The following is a 20,462-nucleotide window of genomic DNA, read 5'->3' as shown; positions in this document are numbered from 1 at the left end:
GACAGGAAAATAGCTGGAGCTGGAAAACGCGGGGAGGTGGGGGAGGAACAGCCCTGAAAGAAGCAGGAAACAGTAATGGGAGTAAAATGTGTAAAAGGTCTAGGAAAGCCTACAGCTTCTCGCAATGGTCCGTATTGTGAATTAACTTTATTTGTTTGCCCCTGAAGGTCCCTGAAAGAGCAGCAGGATAAAGCAAGACGAATACAAGCTCCTGATAACAGAGGGACAATATAACCCCACAGGCAGGTTCATTGTCATCATTTGTATCTGAAGATGAAGAGGGGTTCACGGCGTAAAATGCGAAATAAACACACAAAAATAAGGACAAAATACGCAATTGGAACCAGAAGAAACCTGCAACTCCCTGGCCCCCCACACAAGACACACTGAAACCTGGAGGGACGAGAGACCCATGGCTGGACTGCAGGGCTTTTCTTTCTCCACCCCATTGTTCCTGAGCATTTGGCCAGGAAGGGGGGGGGCAATGCTTTACTTGGACCTTTGCTCCAAGTCAACAGGTATAACCAGTTCAAAGGGAATAGATTAAACAGGAAGGAAGGAGGAGGAGCGTTCTCTGCAAAGGACGCGTAGGTACACCTGTGAAGAAATCCATGACCTGGAGCATGGAAAGCACATGGAGTGTATAGGACAAATGTCAGGTTCTGCACTTAAGGCAGGAAGAAGCAGCTGCACAAATATAGGATGGGAGATAACTGGCTTACGAGCAGCACATCTGAAAAGCATCTAGGGGTCTTGGTGGACCACAAGCTGAACATGAGTCAACCATGTGATGCAGCAGCAAAAAGAGCAAATCTATTCCAGGCTACCTCAATAGAAGTCTAGAGTCCAGATCAAGGGAAGTCATAGTGCCACTCTCTTCTGCCTTGAATACTGTGTCCGGTTCTGGGCACCACAATTTAAGAAGGATGTTGACAAGCTGGAAGGTGTGCAGAGGAGGGCGACCAAGATTGCCCAGCTGTGAGTCTTGAAGGCCGCTCCCTGCAAGGCCTTTTCCCACCTAGCCTAGGGGGTGGGAATCAGACTCACCCTGCTCCGCTTTAGACCCCTGGGAAGCTGGAGGGACATTGCCCGGCTTTGCGTCTTGAAGAGCCCAGACTCACTGGAACAAACTCTAGGGTTGGGACAAATGCTGAAAACGCTTTTAAATGTTTTAAAGAATTTTTGTGGCGTTTTGAATTTTGGTTTAAGCAGTTTCTTCTGGCCAAGTTTCAACGCCGTGCATTCCTGGAGCTTCTCCAGCTTTGTGCTGATCTTTTCGTTCTGCTGCTTCGGCACAATGATTCTTTCCAGCACCTGGGCCATTTGGCTGCTGCTTCACTGAGGCTGCAGCTTAGTTTCTCATTTTCCTTCATGAGGGAGTGATTTTTCTCCATCAGAGATTGCACCTTTTCTGAGGGCCCACCACCCACAGACACTGGAAGGGTCCCTCCATGAGGTCTGCTGTAGTAAGACCTGCAGCTTTAGCCGGCTGATCTCTGCTGCCTGAGGGTCAGTGTCCACTATCGGCTTGTTCTTTATTTTCTGGCCCTATCAGCATAGCATAGTCTCTTCAGGGTTGGAATCTGCTGGGCTCACATGGACAACCCTCAAGGTGTGGCTATTGCCTCCCAAGGAATCTTGCAAAAGGCGTGTTAACTTGGAGTCCCTGTAAGGGACAAAATTGCCCTTTTTGGTTTCCTCCCCAAGGGCGCTGATGGCATTCCCCAGACAGAGCAGGAGTCCTTTGTTGATGCTGATCCCTTCCCCCAGTCGATCGCCTTCTACTTTGGTCTTCTTTTGGCTTTCTGAACCAGCAAATTCTACGGGGTGCAGCTTGGCATGAAAACTGGTGTTCCTGTCACTTGCTTTTCTGCTCAATGGTCATGGTGAATGTGGCGTGAGAGTGAGATGACTGGGTGCTCATTGCCCTGGCAGCTACCGTTCAGGAGGATCAGATTGTTACTAGTAATGTTTGATGTTTTGTTGTTTTTATGTGTTGGAAGCCGCCCAGAGTTTCTGGGGCAACCCAGCCAGGTGGGTGGCATATAAATAATAAAATTATTATTATTATTATTATTATTATTATTATTATTATTATTATTATTATTATTATTATTATTATTCCTTTGACATTTTATGATGTCATACTCGGCCTTTCTCCTCCCCCTACCCTGCCCATCTTGCGGAGGCCGCCGCCTCTTCCCTCAACTCACAACGTTCCCACACTCTATGTGATTCCATGATTCTCTAAGGGCTTTCCTGCTTTGCAGATCCCTTTCCACCTCCTCCTGTTTCTGGACAAGGGAGGAAGCCGCTCAGAACCCAGCCAGGAGGGTGCCGCCCCCCACTACCCCCCCCCCAAAATAACCCCATGAATCAGCGCGCCTGGCAATTAACCAGAAAGTTGGCGCTTCGAGCTGACCCAGGAACGCGTGCCAGCGCAATTCCTGCATTGCAGGGGGTTCGACTAGAGGACCCTCGGGTCCCTTTCCAGAGATACAGCACAGTATGCAGAGAGGGATGGCTTTGTTGCCCTCGGCTTGGCAAGGGTTAAAAGCAACCGAAGCTGGATTCCTAGAGAGGAGAGGAAATGAAGGCGGGGGGAGGGTCCTCCAGAGCAAGAACCCCTCTCTTCCTGCAAGGGGCGGGGGGTGGAGAGGTGCGCAAGCGCTGCTTCGGTGGCGCCTCCTGGGACCCGGTGAGTCTCCTCTCTCCCCCCCCCCCTTAGGGTGCACTGGGGAGAAGGGGGTCCCAGGGCTGCAGGGGAGGGGGATGTCTGCCCCCTTCCTCTCTGCAAAGCCAGAAAGAGAGTTCTGCTGTGGGTCCGCTGCAACTCTCCTCTCTCTTTGGCTCTGTAGGCTGCCTGCCACTTGGGGGAAGAGTCTTTGGGTCAGGGAAAGAGAGCATGCAAATAAACCCCATTAAGATTGATGAAAAAGTCGCATTTATTAAGAGAGGTCGTAGCCCACTTGAACATTCAGACAACACATACGGCAAAAACAAAAAACCCTGCCAAAACTGACCTATGCAATGAATGAATGAACTTCTTGGAATACAGATCCACCTTTAATACCCAGTTATAAGTGTATTTGCAAATATGTCAGGCAAAACTGATTACGGTGGAATTATAGAGTGATTAGGTGATGCAAATAATTTATATGTATTTTATATCTGACTTCACTTAGCAATGTTTTGAAATGTTTAAGATTTTTTTGGTTAACTTTGTGTTGAATATGTATACTGTAGTTGACCTTCTCCTTTGTAATGTTTTATTTTGAATTTTTTAAAGATAATATTTTAGCTTCGTGTTAATTATGTTGCTTTGACTGTATACTTCATATCTGACTTTCTTCAGAAATGTTTGATTCTGGATTGTTTTATTGATGTTTGCTGTAACAGCTTTGAGATTTTCTTTAAAAATATAAAGCGGTATAGAAGTGAAATGAATAATAACAGTAATAATGAGGAACATTGGAAGACGGAGGGCAAAGAAAAGAAAGTGCTTCTTTATGCAGTGCAGAGTTAAACCTGGTACACCCCAGTGCTTGGGGCAAGGAAAAAAGCTGGGAGATGCCTCATATGGGAGTGGAGGGAAAACCTGGTTGAATCAACCGGACACTGGTGAGGGCTCATCATGGACTCTGCCTAGTGGCAGGGAAGGCAGCACAGAAGCTTCCATTGCACCCTCATTGTGCCACCCAGCAGAGCTCTTCCAGGTAGTATGGAATCCTTTACAGTCAGCAGCAGCTCACTGTGACTTTTTTGCAAATCCTTTTGAGGATAAAATCACTTGAATCCACCCAGACCTTGAGTTTGCTGTAATAGCAGATGAATCTCATGGGGTGTCCAGAGCCCAGTCTAGTCCTCTTGTGTTGGATGAGTTTCAGTTAGTGAGACTCGCGGATGTGGACAAGTTCCCAGATCAGTCAGTGCAACCACTTGCAGTCTGGACCTTTGTCCTTCTTCGATGAGAAGAAATAGCACTGAGGTCCAGCTCTGAGGGCCTTCTGGCTGTTCCCTCAGTGCAAGAAGTGAGGTTACAGGGAACCAGGCAGAGGGCCTTCTTGGCGGTGGCGCCCGCCCTGTGGAACACCCTCCCAGCAGATGTCAAGGCAATAAACAACTATTTTACTTTTAAAAGACAATTGAAGGTGGCCCTGTTTAGGGAAGTTTTTAATGTCTGATGCTGTATTGTTTTTAATATTCGGTTGGAAGCCGCCCAGAGTGGCTGGGGAAAACCAGCCAGATAGGCGGATATTATTATTATTATGGCAGGGAGGAGACAGCTGGCTGGGCCAGGGAGATGGTCATTGCCTCCCTGCATGAGTGGGTGGTCCTTTCCTGCCTGAAGGAGGCGGGGGTAGAACCAACCACATCTCAAGAAACCCTCCCTGCATTTGGAAAATCTAAGTAACTGCAGGCCAGTTGCCAGCCTCCCCTTATTGGGCAAGGTTCTTGAGAGGTTCATAACGGACCAGATCCAGGCGTTCCTGGAGGAAATTGATTTCCTAGATCTGTTTCAACCGGGGTTTAGGTCCACTTTTGAACACATACGTATCTGGGCCTCAGAGCAAAGACAAAAGGACCTCACCAAAGTAGTATGAGAACGTTGCAGATCTCAAGTGCTAGAAAAAGTGACCGAAGCAGGAAAGAAATGTGCACTGGAGTGGGAGGGAGAGCAACTCTTGAGGACCCCAGGGTTAGCACCCCAAGTCTAGCTCAGTGTCCAAATAACACTCGGTACAAATGACTCTTCAATCGCAGTTCTAATGGCATATGTTCACTGAAAACACTGAAAGGTGGAAGAAACCAGGCATTTCATCTCACAAGACTCAGCCATGCTTAATTCAGGGAACATTTTTATTCTCCTGACCGTGTATCAATTTTATAATGGAACAATCTGTTTGCTTTGTAGAAGTTGCTAGCCCCTGTTGGCAGAAGACCAAGGGATTCATTCCGATCTTTTGGAAGCTTCCTGAGAGCCCAGATGGATGAGCCAGACTCAGCTGGCCCTGAAGCAGGAAGAGGTTATGCTATCCAAACTAGGAGCAGTGGGGGATTCTGGGAAAACTCTGTGAAGAAGATCCTGGGTGAGGAGGACACTCTCTGCTCAGATTTGCAGAGCCAGCAGTTCAGGCAGTTCTGCTACCAGGAGGCCAAAGGACCCCGAGAGATTTGCAGCCGACTCTACCACCTTTACTATCAGTGGCTGAAGCCAGAAAAGCACACGAAAGCCGAGATGCTTGACCTGGTGGTCTTGGAGCAGTTCCTGACTGTCCTTCCACCAGAGATGGAGAGCTGGGTGAGGGAATGTGGAGCAGAGACCAGTTCCCAGGCGGTGGCCCTGGCCGAAGGATTCCTCCTGAGTCAGGCAGAGCAGCAGGTGAGAGAGACTGTCCTTTGGATACTCTCAAGGGGCGCCAAACAGGAGGGAGAGTGTACCCAAACTCTCTTCTAATGGCCCATCTATTTTTGGAAAGCATTAAGTGGATCATATTAGATAACCCTAAATCTTTTGCTTCTGCCATTCCTTTTCCAATCCTTCTTCCCGTTCTCTGTTTTGAATCCTTGTTTCTCTTTCAGGGAAAGGATCTGTTTGCAGAAAGAACCCAAGATTCCTCTGAGGCAGAGAAGACTCCGTTGGACACCAGAGAGAAGCCGCTGGGTAAGGAGGAAGGAGTTTTTTCCCGCTGTTTGGTCACATTCTGTTCATTTTGGAACTATTCTGTAGCTTCTTTTAATCATTTGGGGCCAAGAGCCCAAAGGAGGGGAGATGTGTTTTTGCACAACTAACATATGAAATGGGTACAAACATCAACATTCACTCAGCAGGTGAGGCTTTTAGAAAGGCTCTTCTGTATTCAGTGCTGCTTAAATCTCTGAGAAGCAGGCGCTAAGACTTCCCACTGACATTTTGTCTTGCAGCTGACAGAAGGACGATGGCAAGAGCTCCTCATCCATCTTTTCCTGGTGGAGGGGAAGCAGTGGCTGTGGAAAGAATTCAGGTAGGAGGAAGGAGCATTATGGGGAAGGAGGCTGAGAGATGGGGCAGCCAGGTGCCTCTGGGCCAGGATGAATCCCTCTCCTCATCTTGGTTTGTCATGCCTGTCCTTAACAAAGACCTAAAATGCAATTCCAGAAGGTTAACAAACAGCCATCTCACCTTAACTGGCCTTATGAATATTGCTGGTATTATTTATCCGTAATTGTAGTTTTAGTTATTGATTTCCCATTTAATATTAAAATAGGCTTCTAACCATAAAAATAATAGTGGCCAGGATTCACCAAATGAGCCCCATCAGTTGCACTTTCTCCCTCCTTCCACTCCTGTGACCCCCTGCACCCCCTTGAAGTTGGTCTTAGGGCATTGGGGAGGTTTCCCCCTCCAGAACATCAGGCGGGGAGAGGAAAGGGGATCCTTCCATCTGGGAAACAGGGACGCTTGCGCAGACTGATTTGAAGAGTGCCATGTGAACCCCCCCCCCCCCGTTTACACATAGATTAATACCCATTATTGAAAGACATGTAAAAGAAGCATCCATAATTAAAATGTACAACAAAACAATCCCATTAAAAGAACTCAGCAATTAACAGGCAGAAAACAGCAAAGCAATGTGTAGTAGATAATGTTTTCTAAGAAGAAGACTTTCCCCTTTTTATATTAGGGTCTGGTGTGCTTTGAAGATGTAGCTGTTCATTTCACAGACGAGGAATGGGCGTTGCTGGATCCTGACCAGAGAGCTCTGCATAAGGAAGTCATGGGGGAGAATCGTGGGATCACGGACTCTCTCGGTACGGCTCCCTGTTAGATCATGATATCTGTTTTGAAATTCAGTACGGATCTCTGTGAGGTGAACCTCAAGTATTTTGATGGAGCTAAACAACAACACCCACAGCAGGCTTCCTCAACTTCGGCCCTCCAGATGTTTTTGGCCTACAACTCCCATGATCCCTAGCTAGCAGGACCAGTGGCAAGGCATGCGGGGAATAGTAGTCGCAAAACATCTGGAGGGCCGAGGTTGAGGAAGCCTGACCCACAACATCTGGGATTTTGACAGCCGCACAGTGAACTGTGAATGGAGAGTTATCAGCTCTTTTATCTCTGAATATTCTTCCTCCAATTTTGCCTTTTTAAACCATGATCTGGCTGGTCTGAACTGCCCTCGCCTTTTTAAATGTAGGCTTCAGAATGGTTATGTTCTGTTATGTTCTCATGTCTTTCCTTCTTTCTGTCTGTTCTTGGTAGACCAAAGAGACTTCTGACATGGGAGATAGATTGGATTCCATTATTAGATCAAACAAAATCCAGCAAAGAAAAGAGCCAGGGTTTCTGAATCTCAGGTTCACATAAGTATGCCTGTTAATGCTTGTCAGAAAAGTCAATGAACCCTGTAGTAAGACTTTTAGTAAGTTACCATTGTTCATTAATCTATGGCCTGTAAAAGTGTGCGGGAGAGGAATGTTATTATGATGACAATTTTATTATTAGGCAGCCTCCTAACCATGCATTTATCACTGACAAAGGGTAATAAATTATTATTATTATTATTATTATTAATAATAATAATAATAATAACAACAACAACAACAACAACAACTTGGAGCTCTCTCTCTTCCTGGTGCTCTAATGTCTTTCTCTTTTTGATACAGCTGGAGATGAATTGGAAATTAACAAGGGAGACCATGACAAAATCCACACAGTGGAGAAGCCATATAAATATTTGGAGTGTGGAGAGAGCTTCAGTCAGAGTTCCCATTCCACTTCCCATCAAAGAATTAAGAGCGGGAAGAAACCAAATCAGTGCTTGGAATGTGGAAAGAGCTTCAATTCCAAGTGGAGTCTCACTTGCCATCAAAGAATACACACTGGGGAGAAACCATTTCAGTGCCAAGAGTGTGGAAAGAGCTTCAGGCAGAAGGAAAGTCTTACTTCCCATCAAAGAATTCATACAATGGAGAAACCCTATCAGTGTTTGGAATGTGGAACAAGTTTCACCTGGAAGGAAAGTCTCACTTCCCATCAAAGAATTCATACAGAGGAGAAACCCTATCAGTGTTTGGAATGTGGAAAGAGCTTCAGTCGGAGCACCAATCTCACTTCCCATCAAAGAATTCATACAGGGGAGAAACCCTATCACTGCACGGAATGTGGAAAGAGCTTTAATACAAGTGTAAGCTTCCGTCGGCATCAGAGTAGTCATCGTGGGGAGAAACCATTTCAGTGCCAAGAGTGTGGAAAGTGTTTCAGTCAGAAGGGAAGTCTCACTGCTCATCAAAGGATTCATACAGGGGAGAAGCCATATCAGTGCATGGAATGTGGGAAGAGCTTTTACCAGAGCTGCAATCTCACTTCCCATCAAAAGTCTCACAGGATTGGGACACTATTCTTTTGTTGATGCAGCTTAGAATAGCATTAGCTCTCTTTTTTGCTGCTGCTGCATCACTGTTCACACATGTAAAGCTTGCAGTCCACTAAGACCCCTAGATCCTTTTCACATGTACTATTGGCAAGCCAGGTGTCTCCCATCGTATATTTATGCCAAAGTGCGGAACCTGACATTCGTCCCTATTGAAATTCATTTTGTTAGTTTGTTCCCTGTTCTCCAATTCTGTCTTCTGTGGCATTAGCTACCCCTCCCAGTTTGGTGCCATCTGCAAATTTGATGAGCATCCCTCAGTTCCTTCATCTAAGTTGTTTATAAAGATGTTGAACAACAACGGGCCCGGGACAGATCGCTGGGGCACCCCATTTGTCTCTATTTTCCAGGATAACAAGGAACCATTAATGAGTACTCTTTGGGTTCAGTCAGTCAACACTTACAAACCCACCTAACAGTTACCTAGTTCAGCCCACATTGTATCAGGTTCCTCGTGAGAATATCATGGGGGACTTAGTCAAAAAGCCTTACTGAAATCAAGATACACTATGTCCACAGCATTCCCCTGATCGACCAACTTGTTACTCCATCAAAAAAAGAAGTTATATTGGTCTCGCATGACTTATTTCTGCCTAGACCTCCCTGCAACTGTTGGCTACTTGTGTATACTCCTCCTTTGTGATTTCCCCTTTCTTCCATTTGCTATACGTTGCCATAGCAATGAGACCATATCAGTGCCGTATCAGATAAACCGTATCAGTGCTTGGAATGTGGAAAGAGCTTCACCTGGAAGGAAAGTCTCACTTCCCATCAATTACTTTATACAGTGGACAAACCTCTTGTATCAGCTCTTGGAAAGTGCAACGTGCTTGAGTAAGAACAACCTCACAGCCCATCAAAGAATTCATACTGGGAAGAAAGCATAGCAGTGCTTGGAATGTGAAAAGGGCTTCAGTCAGAGGGCCAGTCTCAATGGCCCTTCAAGAACTCATGGCAGGGAGAAACCATATCAATGGCTGTGTGTGAATTTAATTTGAGGACACTTTATGAATATGCAGGTGAGAGTTGCAACAGTGTTCTTCTCATTTGGCAATCCAGCAAAAAATTGACATTGTCTCTTAAAACCATGGGGTGCACACACCCTCAGTGCCCAATATCTCTTCCTAGCCAGATCTGTGAGGTGCAAGTCATTGGGCAAGGGGTTGAATACCTGCTTCATGTCACGTCTGCAATGGTCGTGTCCCCTTGAAGCTCTTTCTGGTTTCTGCTCAACACACACACAACCTCTTCCAGAATAGCCACAAGTTTCAGGTTTCCCTCTGTGAGAAGGGTAAGCTGAGGTTTCCCTTCCTGCTGTCCTCCTTTAATTATTCCAAGTACATTCTGAGCGGATGCAAGGAGCAAAGGATTGTATCCAGGATGAAGAAGGAGTTTTCTGTTTGCTGTACTTCAGAGGTGCTTGGGAGCAACGGCAAGCAGTCCAGACCCCACTTTCCCAAGCCAGGTGGAAAAGGCCTGCAAGGCAAGGAGCAGGTCTCTCAAGATGGTCCCTGGCCTCTCCAGCAGCCTCCTCAGTGGAGACGGAGTGTGAGAGTAGTGGTTGTTGTCAAGCAGGGTTGATAGATTAGTAGTAGAGAAACAGCATTATAACACCCATTGTAGTCAGGTGACAAAAAGAGGAGCAGGAACATCTGAAATCATAAGTTGATGTACCCAACATTATCTTGAAACCCTTGTGTGTTTGTTTTAATAAATCAGTTGCATTTCACCACACATCTCCTCCTCTGCTAAGTGAGGGGTAAAGTGTTCAGATAAGAGTTCTCCAAGGTGGCAGCGGGAATAAAGCGGTGGTCTGATGAAAGACCCAGTCAAGACCCAGCTCATAGCTGTGCATCTGGAATAAAATGGGGAGGGGGCACGGGTGGGTGGGCAGTGCCAGAGCACCTAGGAGTGAAGGCAGTGCAATGTGTGGGGCTTGTTGTTGACTCCTGCTTTCAAGAGAGAAACCACATAGGGAGAGAGGGGAGAGCTGCCTGCGTTCAGCTTTGCAAGGCTTCAAAGGAACTGAGCTGGATTCCTAGAGGGGCAGGAAATAAAAGCGGGGGAAGGGTCCTCCAGCGCAAAAGCCCCTTTCTGCAAGGGGAGGCAGGTGGCTGTTGCATCTCTGCTCTGCCAAGGCTACCTCTGTGGAGCCTCCTGGAACCTGGTGAGTCTCCTTTCTGCCTTAGGGTGCAGTGGAGAGAAGGGAGGAGAGGGGGGCCCAGGGCTGCAGGGGGAGGGGCTCTAATGCATGGAGAAGACCCCCAAGTCTGGGAGAAGAGGGTTCTGCCCCCTTCTCTGAAAAGCCAGGGTGGCCATGAGTTTGCAACTACAGTGGTACCTTGGGTTAAGTACTTAATTCGTTCCGGAGGTCCATACTTAACCCGAAACTGTTCTTAACCTAAAGCATCGCTTTAGCTAATGGGGCCTCTTGCTGCTGCTGCACCGCCGGAGAACGATTTCTGTTCTCATCCTGAAGCAAAGTTCTTAACCTGAAGCACTATTTCTGGGTTAGCAGAGTCTGTAACCTGAAGCATATGTAACCTGAAGTGCATTTAACCCGAGGTACCACTGTAGTCTTCCTTTAGATCCATACACTGCTTGCCACTTCTGCGGTGTGGGTGTGTGTCTTCGGGTCAGGAAAGATTTCATGCAAATAAACCCCATTCAGATTGATGAATACGTCACATTTATTAACAGAAGTTGTGGGCAGATGGAAACATTTGTGTAGGAATAACAGAGGACGAGGGGAGGTTGGATGCAGGTGAGCTGTGCAGAGGCTCCTTTTATTAACAAGAGTTGTGGGCAGACGGAAAGATTTGTGTAGGAATAACAGGACGGGAGGTCGGATGGAGGTGAGCTGTGCAGAAGCAAGCTGCCGACTAGCTGTGCAGAGGCTCCTTTTATTGACAGGAGTTGTGGGCAGACGGAAACATTTGGACATAGAATATGCACAAAATACAAAGACAAAAACCTGACCTGTGCAGTAAATAAATAAGGACTGTTGGAAGATGGAGGGCAGAGAGAAGAAAGTGCTTCTTCATAGATGCCCACCAAGCTAGATGGCTTTTAAAAAAGCATGCGACTGATGCGTGGAGCTGTGGGCGGCTCCTTGCCCTTTGGGCCGTGCTCTGCAGTGCTTCCAAATCCCAGATGCCGGGCACCACAGGTGGAAAGTGTTGCCCTTGCGCTCCAGTCCTGCTGGGGGGGGGCTTCCCAGAGGAGGCCCCTGGTTGGCCCTTGTGAGAACAGGAGCGGGGGCTCCATGGGGGAAAGTTCAGAGGGCTCTCAAAGGCAGATCTTGATCCTTGTCTCTCAGAGAAGCAGGTAGGCCCTCCCAGCTCTCACCTGGGAGCTGCCCTTTCTTCTCCCAGCCCATGGGCATAGCCAAGGGGCAGCAAGGAGGGACAGCTGCCCACCCCCAATTAAAAAAAAAATCAAAAGTACATAGCTAAGGAGGTTCTCCCCCCCCAAAAAAAATCCTGGCTAACCCCAAAAGCTTCCCTCCCTCCCTAGCCTCTCACACAGGGTCCTTTGCCAGCCAGCCATCATCTTCCTGTGGGTGCCCCCATTAACCCCTTCAGTTGCCTGCATATTTTGAGTGGTCACTGTCCCTCTAGGAGGGCTAGAGGTTTACTTCAGCTTCTTCCTATTAACGGAGAAATCTGAGGGCTTGCTTGGACAAAAAACAAGGACACCAGCCAGAAATACCAGAGCAAAACAGCAGCCAGTAGGCTTAGTCTTTATTGAAGACAGTTGCGACAGGACTCCCACCTGCCACCAGGTGGAACAAGATGGAAGCCCTGAACAAAAGAGAACCCAAATTTTTATTAGATGCTAATCCCCCATGCTACACCCCTAAGACTACATCACTCATACATCATGGTTACATCATGAAAGGGGAGGTCTGGTGGCAGTAATCTGAGCATCCTGGACCCTGCCCCATGGTTCCCCCTGTCCTCTACCAAACACCCATCAAGTGTAAGAAAAGAGACATTTACATTTCCCTCTTTCCCAGCCAAGTTCATCCCACCCTTTTGTCTTCATCTGGGTTTGTTATTTCTGGAATGGCTACCTGTCTGGCACTCAGGTATCAGGATGCCAGGGATTATCACTCAGGCAGAGGGGCTGCTGAGTAGCTGAGCTCACATGTCTATAGGAATTTCTGAAGTTTTCCCAGTGAGCCAGTACAGAGATCCATTGATCAGTGAATTCTTACATTTGGTATCATGCAGCAAAGGCCCTTTGAAGAGACAGGAAGAAACTGTGATGAAGTGTTTTGTGGGGACAAATCACAAATGTCACAAAAGTGATTGTGCTGATTTTGGTAGTGGGCTGCATGTTCATGATATCTGCTGGAGGGGCAACACCCCCCCCCCAACCTATACAATATTCCTTCTGCAATATTCCTTCTGTACTTAAAGAAAGCTCAGAATCTGGACTGTGGTGGAGTCCAGGCTTGGTTCCTAGCAAGACTGCAGGAGCCGGTTGCAAGCTTCTCGGGGTCCTTTGGCCTCCAGGTAGCAGAACTGCCTGAGCTGCAGGATCTTCATATCTGAACTGCAGGTGTTTTCCCTTGGAAGCCTCCATAAGACCGGAGGAAGCCCTTCTGGCCTCTGCCAACTTCTGTCCCCCTCCCGCAAAAGAAAACCTCTCTGGGCGGGTGCAAAGGGCGGGGCTCCTCCTCATTCATCATTTCTAGATGGGGGGCTGAGATCGGGGCGCTCCGCTTTGCAAGGGTCGCAGGGAACTGAGCTGGACTCCTAGAGAGAAGAGGAAAGGAAGGAGGGGGAGGGACCAGGCCCCCCCCAGCAAAGCCCCCTCCCCCTCCCTCCCGTCATTTCCTGCAAGCGGGGAAGCGGGGAGAGGTTTCGCCTGCCTCCCGCCCCGTGCAAGGGGGCGCCTCCCGGGATGCGGTGAGCCTCCTCTCTCTCCCCCCCCCCCCTTGGGAGAAAGGGGTCCCAGGGCTGCAGCGGGAGGGTGCATGGGGGGTCCGGGAGAGGAGGGTCCTGCCCCCCTCCTTCCTCTGCAGAGCCCGGGAGGGGGCGAGCTTGCCACGGTGGTCTCCCTTGGGATGCTGGGAAAAGGCAGGCAAAGAAGCCCCTTTCAGGTTAGGGAAAGATGGGCAGAGATGGCAGCCCGGGGGAAACATGCTGAGCAGCTCCCCTTCCCAGACTTCTGGGTCCTGGAAACACCTGTCTGTGGGGTCAGAGGCCTTGGGAAAGAGGGGCGGGGGGGGGCCTCTGTGGGGAGGGTATGCCCCAGCCCAGGAACTCCCACCAGGATGCCCTTTCTGGGGCCACCCTGCCCCCCAAATACAAGAGGACCCCCTCTGCCAGCCTCCCCACGCCAGAGGGACTGTAGGGAAGGAGGCGCTTCTTCAGATTTGTGGGGGTCTAAGTGAACCCTCATGTGAGCCCCTTCCATTGAATGGACAACCATTGCAGCTGTTTTAAAACCGGAATACAGTGGTACCTCGGGTTACATACGCTTCAGGTTACAGACTCCACTAACCCAGAAATATTAACTCGGGTTAAGAACTTTTCTTCAGGATCAGAACAGAAATCATGCTCCGGCGGTGCAGCAGCAGGAGGCCCCATTAGCTAAAATGGTGCTTCAGGTTAAGAACAGTTTCAGGAGGTCTGGAACGAATTAAGTACTTAACCCGAGGTACCACTGTATTGGGATGCTGGTGATATACTGTATTATGGTGTTGAAAAGCAGGCATCGTCCGGCCCTAAAAAAGATGCCAGACTCATTAGAAAAGTGTATCTGAAGAAGTGTGCATGCACACGAAAGCTCATACCAAGAACTAACTTAGTTGGTCTTTAAGGTGCTACTGGAAGGAATTTTTTTTGCTTTGTCATTAGAAAAGGTACTTGATGATGCTGTCAATATTATTTTTAAAAAAACACCTTGAACTTTGAATTATAGGATTTTAAATAATAATAATAATAATAATAATAATAATAATAATAATAATAATATCAATTTTATACAAGAAAGACGTATTCCTTTGTAGGATTTGCTAGCCTCTTTAATAAGGACAGACAGAACTTAGCAGAAGGCCGAGTGGTTCCTTCCGATATCTTGGAGGCTTCCTGAGAACACAGATGGATGAGCAAGACTCAGCCGGCCCAGAAGCAGGAAGGGGCCATGCCATCAACACTGGGAGCAGTGAGGGATTCTGGGAAAGCTCCGTGAAGAAGATCCTGGGTGAGGAGGACACCCTCCACTCTGATATGAAGACCCAGCAGTTCAGGCATTTCTGCTACCAGGAGGCCAAAGGACCCCGAGAAGTTTGCAGCCAACTCCACCACCTTTGCCGTCAATGGCTGAAGCCAGAAAGGCACACGAAAGCTGAGATGCTGGACCTGGTGATCTTGGAGCAGTTCCTGGCTGTCCTTCCGCCACAGATGGAGAGCTGGGTGAGGGAATGTGGAGCGGAGACCAGTTCCCAGGCGGTGGCCCTGGCCGAAGGATTCCTCCTGAGTCAGGCAGAGGAGAGGAAGCAGGCAGAGCAGCAGGTGAGAGAGACTTTGGATACTCCCAAGCGCGTCTGAACAGAATGGAGAGTATCCTGAAATCCTCTACTAAGCTTTTGGAAAGAATCCTGAAATGGTTTTCCCTTTGCCATTCCTTTTTTAATATTTCTCTCCATCCTCTGTTCTGAATCCTTGTTGCTCTTTCAGGGAAAGATTATCTTTGCAGAAATGGGCCTGTACTCCGCTGAGGCAGAGAAGACTCCGTTGGTCAGGAGAGACAGGCCAATAGGTAAGGAGGAAGGAGCTTTTTCTCCCTTTGGTTGCATTTTATGGATTTAGGAACTAATCTGTGGGTTCTTTTCATCTTTTGGGGGAAGACACTTGGGGCCAAGAGAAGTCCCTCTGCCTGGTTCTCTGTAGCTTTACTCCTCGCAGTGAGGGAACTGCCAGAAGGCACTTGGAGCTGAACCTCAGTGTCCGGGCTGAACGATTGGTGTGGAGACGCTCCTTCAGGTCTACAGGGCCAGGGCTGTTTAGCGCTTTAAAAGTCAATACCAACATGTTGAATTGTGCTTGGAAACATACTAGGAGCCAGTGTAGGTCTTTCAGGACCAGTGTTATATGGTCCCAGCAGCTGCTCCCAGTCACCAGTCTGGTAGCCTCCTTCTGGCCTAGTTTCTGAGTCCCCTTCAAAGGTAGCCGTGCATAGAGCGCACCATCTGTAGTTAGAGGTGCATTGCTTCACCTCGAAGAAAAGCATGTGCTAATGGCCACTTCCCTTTGCCTCTCACAGGTGACAGAATGATACCAGGGATACCTCCTCATTCATCTTTGCATGGCGGCAGAGGAGAAGCAGCAGCTCTGGAACCAGATCAGGTAGGGAGACGGAGCATTGTGGGAAAAGAGGCTCCTGCTCTTGACTTTGTAGGATATGAAACCCAAGAGCAGTCAAGTACAACATTCCTAGAGTGAACATGTTTACACATGGGGAGGAATGTTTGTCCAGCCAGCAGGTAAACTTCCTGTTTCCTTCTGGGCTGGGACAGACTTCCTCTGCATGTGACCAGAGGTGGGTGTGGCCTCACCTGTGCAGGTAATGACAAAAGGACAGGGCAAGGCAGCCATCTCTCTCTCTTTGACTACCTGCATCGAAGAAACAACATCTGCTTAGCCAAAGATGCTCTCTTGGTCTCCAGCCTCCAGCCAAGAGATGCTCTCTTGGCCTCCAGCCTCCAGCCAAGAGAGGACAAAGGGACTGACTTCTTATGAGATAGTTTCCAGGTGTATGTTACTTCATTAAGCTAAGTCTGCCTTCTGGGATCTGAATGTGAGCAAACTCTTCTTTATACTTTTGTAGAAGACTGCGTCATGTCTTATCTTTTATGAGGGAATAAGGGGAAAATACCAGAACAGTTATTATACAGGCTTTAGCGAGCCTGAGCAAAACAGATCCTCTGCAAAGTTTAAAAATAATGGGAATGTTTAAAAATAAGGGGAAAGTTAGATAAGGATATAATCAGACAATATATCCTTTCCTGCATCCCTGAACATTCCCACAGACTTCTGTCAACATTGTCCTTAACAAAGACTGTAAAGGCCACTCCAGAAGGTTTATGTGCAGAGAATGATTAACAATCACCTCAAGTTCACTAACCTTCTGAATGATGCTAGTATTATCTATCAGTAGCTTCAGTTTTATTTACCAATTCAACATTTAATACTAAGATAGGCTTCTCAACAGCTGACAAACCATAAAAAAGAGTGGCCAAAATTCACCAAATGAGTCCCATCAGTTACACTATAGGGCTTTCCCCCTCCTTCCCCTCCCTGTGACCCCCTGCACCCCTGAAGTTGGCTGTAGGACATGGCGAAGGTTTCCCCCTCCAGAACAGTAGAGGGGGAAAGGAAAGGGGGGAATGTTGAGCAGAGAGAAGGATCTGAAGAACACCAGGTGGAGTTCCACCCATTTACACAAAGATGAATATCCATCATTAAAATACACAATAAAACAATTCCATTAAGATGTTAAAACGTACATCCATAATTATAATGTACAGCCAAACAATCCCATTAAAACCATACAGCAACAAACAGACACAAAACAGCAGCACAATGTGTAGAAGATGATCTTTCTGCTGTCTGAGAGCAAGACTTTTCTCTTCTTCTTTTAGGGCCTTGTATGCTTTGAAGATATAGCTGTTCATTTCACAGACGAGGAATGGGCGTTGCTGGATCCTGACCAGAGAGCTCTGCATAAAGAAGTCATGGAGGAGAATGGTGGGATCATGAACTCTCTCAGTAAGGCTCCCTGTTGGATCATGATATCTCTTTCGGAATTTAAGATCCCTTTGGAAGAATCTGGGAGAGGAGGAGACTTAGTCAGTTGTGGGAAGGCAGGGCCTTCAGTCCCCACAACTGGATCATAGGGGCCAGACCCAAAGGGAAGTATTGCTGTGCTCACTAGGCCTGACACTTCTGAGCAGCCTGTTGCTTCTCATAAGGAGTTAACTTCACTTACCCCTTGTGATTTATTGCTGCCCCACTCCTGACATTCAGGTTCCCATACATATGTTCATTGATGCCTGTCAACAAAAGCAGTGAAGCCTGTTGTAAGGCCTTACTTTTAATTCCCTTCAGTTCTTCCCGTGTCCCAAGCATTAATTAGCAAAGATCAATAACTGAGGGCTGCGTTTCTCCCTGAGGCTGTGATCCGTTTCTTTCTTTGTTGCAGATGGTGATGAATCGGAGATTAAGAACCAGGGAGACCATGACCATGTCTACGCCATGGAGAAGCAATGTAAATATTTTGAGTGTAGAGAGAACTTCAGTCAAAGCTCCCATTCCACTTCCCTCCGAAGAAATCCATTGGGGAAGAAATCCTATCAATGCCTGGAATGTGGGAAGAGCTTCACCTGGAAAAAAGATCTCACTTCCCATCAAAGAATTCATACAGGAGAGAAACCATATCAATGCTTGGAATGTGGGAAGAGCTTCACCTGGAAGGAAAGTCTCACTTCCCATCAAATAATTCATACAGGGAAGAAACCATATCAGTGCTTGGAATGTGAAAAGAGTTTCACCTGGAAGAAAAGTCTCACTTCCCATCAAATAATTCATACAGGGGAGAAACCATATCAGTGTATGGAATGTGGGAAGAGCTTTACCCAGAAAAAAAGTTTCAAAGCTCATCAAAGAATTCATACAGGGGAGAAACCATATCAGTGTTTGGAATGTGGGAATAGTTTCAGTTGGAAAGATAGTCTCACTTCCCATGAAAGAATTCATACAGGGGAGAAACCATATAACTGCAAGGAATGTGGACAGAGCTTCGCCTGGAAGAAAAGTTTAATAGACCATCAATGGATTCATACAGGGGAGAAGCCATATCAGTGTTTGGAATGTGGGAAGAGGTTTCATAAAAGTGCCCATCTCAGGACACATCAAAGAATTCATACAGGGGAGAAGCCATATCAGTGCATGGAATGTGGGAAGAGTTTCAGTTGGAAAGATGGTCTCACTTCCCATGAAAGAATTCATACAGTGGAAAAATCATATACGTGTTTACAATGTGGGAAGAGTTTCAGTCAGAAAAACAGTCTCATGGCCCATCAAAGGATTCATACTGGGGAGAAACCATATCAGTGCTTGGAATGTGGGAAGAGCTTCAATCGGAAAAAGAGTCTCACTTCCCATCAAAGGATTCATACTGGGGAGAAACCATATCAGTGCTTGGAATGTGGGAAGAGCTTCAATCGGAAGTTCAATCTCACAGTCCATGAAAGAATTCATACAGGAGAGAAACCATATCAATGCTTGGAATGTGGACAGAGCTTCAGTCAGAAGACCAGTCTCATAGGCCATCAAAGACGTCACAGTGGGGAGAAACCAGACATTGGCTGTCTATGAATTTAATTTTCAGAGACTTTGATTAATATGTTCAACACAGATCCTGAGTTCCACTTCTGAAGGCCTTCTGCCAGTTCCCTGATTGTGGGAAGTGAGGTTAAATGGAACAAGGCAAGGGGCCTTTTTGATAATGTCACCCGCCTTGTGGAACTCCCTCTTGTTAGATGTTAAGAAAATAAATAACTATCTGACTTTTAGTTCAGGAAGTTTTTATTGTTTGTTAGTTTTACTGTGGTTTCATGAATTGTTAGAAATAATAATAATAATAATAATAATAATAATAATAATAATAATAATAATGGTAATGGCTTTATAGGTCAAAACCAGCACTTTGAATTGGGTGTGGAAGCTAATTGGCAGCCAGTTCAGTTGGGCCAGGATCATTAATGCCCGTCAAAATAGGTCGTAAGCACTGTAATAAGTAGAGGTCCCTCTACTCAGGACAGCCAGAACTGGGCAGAAGACTAAAGGGATTCCTTCCTTCTGGTATCTTGGAGGCTTCCTGAGAGCCCAGGGGGATGAGCCAGACTCAGCTGGCCTAGAAGCAGGAAGAGGCCATGCCATCCAAACTGGGAGCAGTGGGGGGTTGATTCCGGGCCGTGTCTAGCCCTCCTAGAAGGGAAGTGACCCCGCCAAATGTGATGGCAACTGAGGGATTTCTGTGAGATGAATCTGCCTGTTTGCTCCTGCCTTTTGGTGCTTTTGGTCAAGGAAGGAATTTAGAACTGTGGTTGACTGAGTACAATTTTCACACCAGGCTGGGGGTGGGGCTTCTAACCCTGGGGTCCTCAAGAGCTGCTCTCCCTCCTACCCCAGGAAAGAGCCCCCATCACCTTGGAGTGGCCCCATGTGCCCAGGCCATTAGACCATTTCAGGTCTCAGGTGTCCAGCATTGCCCTGGCAACCTCGCCTTCAGTGAGGAAGAGCATCCTCAAATCCTCTTCCTGGGTCTCAGATAGCTTCACGGAGAGCTGATTTACACTCTGCTGCTAAAACATCCTGCTATTTGTCCCACTTTCAGGGTCAGGTAAGGAGAGATGCAATGCAGCGTAAGAGGGGGGAGATTCACAAATGCAGAACACTCAGAAACCGTGCCTAATACATTCTAAAAGGTTAATGGCAGTTAAAGTGGAGCATTATTGAGACGGCAAAGTCTGCTTCCTTGCTTCCCTCTTGGCCACCAGGAAGGCTCCATGAGGAACCCTCACCAGCCTTGGTTGCATTGGACCATAATTTTCCTCCCCTCCAGCCGTCTCCCAGCTTGTTTCCTCGCCCTAACCAGGTCTAACTCTGCACTGCAGAAGAAGCCTTTTCTTTTCTCGGCCCTCCATCTTCCTTGTTTATTTATTGCGTGAGTCAGGTTTCCGTTTTCACTTTTTGCGTATTTTTATGTCTGTCTACATGCAGCCAGTCCTCAGGGACCCCCAGGGACCCCCAGGGAGGAGGAACGGGGCCTTGAGGACGTGGGGCCAATGGAGCTCGTTCTGTTGGGGCTCACTTGTGGGGCGATGGCTGTGCCGGTGGGCAGGCTGCCCCACTTGGCTCTGTCGGAGTGGGCGCCAATAACTCAGGCTACACTGCTGTCCTGACCCAGAGGTCCCCCCCCAAAGTGGATGAAAGGAAACTTACCTTGAACCTTTCCTGACTTTGCAGA

At 47.4% G+C, this 20,462-nt stretch overlaps 4 protein-coding genes across 7 annotated transcripts in view; 3 read left to right on the top strand and 1 right to left on the bottom strand.

Moving 5' to 3' along the window:
* LOC309381154 (uncharacterized protein) overlaps positions 1-20,462 on the top strand; it is a 111,951-nt gene that overhangs the window by 36,121 nt on the left and 55,368 nt on the right. The window contains exons 1-2 of one of the 2 annotated variants that reach the window (XM_081931721.1): positions 5,358-5,383; positions 5,584-5,665. Coding sequence is in view for 1 of the 2 variants with exons in the window: in XM_081931722.1 (XP_081787848.1) it covers positions 6,666-6,792 (127 nt within the window). In the remaining variant the exon portion in view is untranslated. Of the gene's footprint in view, positions 1-5,357; positions 5,384-5,583; positions 5,666-6,665; positions 6,793-20,462 lie in introns of those variants that run through there. The other variant, XM_081931722.1, reaches the window with a different exon arrangement.
* Positions 1-20,462, bottom strand: part of LOC309353204 (zinc finger protein 213-like) — a gene marked incomplete at its 3' end in the record, with an annotated part of 83,101 nt that overhangs the window by 17,668 nt on the left and 44,971 nt on the right. The gene's annotated exons all lie outside the window — the stretch shown is intronic.
* LOC309380835 (uncharacterized protein) lies at positions 6,813-9,003 on the top strand (the record flags this gene model as incomplete). Its single annotated transcript, XM_081930932.1, has 2 exons — positions 6,813-6,846; positions 7,651-9,003. 2 exons carry the CDS (start codon positions 6,813-6,815, stop codon positions 8,394-8,396), a joined length of 780 nt encoding a protein of 259 aa, XP_081787058.1. The 3' UTR covers positions 8,397-9,003.
* Positions 13,227-19,005, top strand: LOC309353168 (uncharacterized protein). Its single transcript, XM_081882406.1, has 6 exons — positions 13,227-13,333; positions 14,440-14,944; positions 15,110-15,191; positions 15,696-15,778; positions 17,074-17,200; positions 17,634-19,005. The coding sequence occupies exons 2-6, from the start codon at positions 14,531-14,533 to the stop codon at positions 18,806-18,808; spliced, it is 1,881 nt and encodes a 626-aa protein (XP_081738532.1). The 5' UTR covers positions 13,227-13,333; positions 14,440-14,530; the 3' UTR covers positions 18,809-19,005.

Source organism: Podarcis melisellensis, assembly GCF_964234715.1.
Source record: "Podarcis melisellensis genome assembly, chromosome: 12".
NCBI classification, from domain to species: Eukaryota; Metazoa; Chordata; class Lepidosauria; order Squamata; family Lacertidae; genus Podarcis; species Podarcis melisellensis.
This window is presented reverse-complemented; position numbering and strand designations above follow the sequence as displayed.

What these genes read in the sequence shown, in the direction of transcription:
- LOC309353168 (XM_081882406.1), top strand. Translation starts at nt 14,531, where the DNA reads ATGGATGAGCAAGACTCAGCCGGCCCAGAAGCAGGAAGGGGCCATGCC. An exon ending in GGAAGCAGGCAGAGCAGCAG is followed by an intron (nt 14,945 to 15,109) that starts GTGAGAGAGACT and finishes TTGCTCTTTCAG; the next exon opens with GGAAAGATTATCTTTGCAGA. An exon ending in CAGGAGAGACAGGCCAATAG is followed by an intron (nt 15,192 to 15,695) that starts GTAAGGAGGAAG and finishes TGCCTCTCACAG; the next exon opens with GTGACAGAATGATACCAGGG.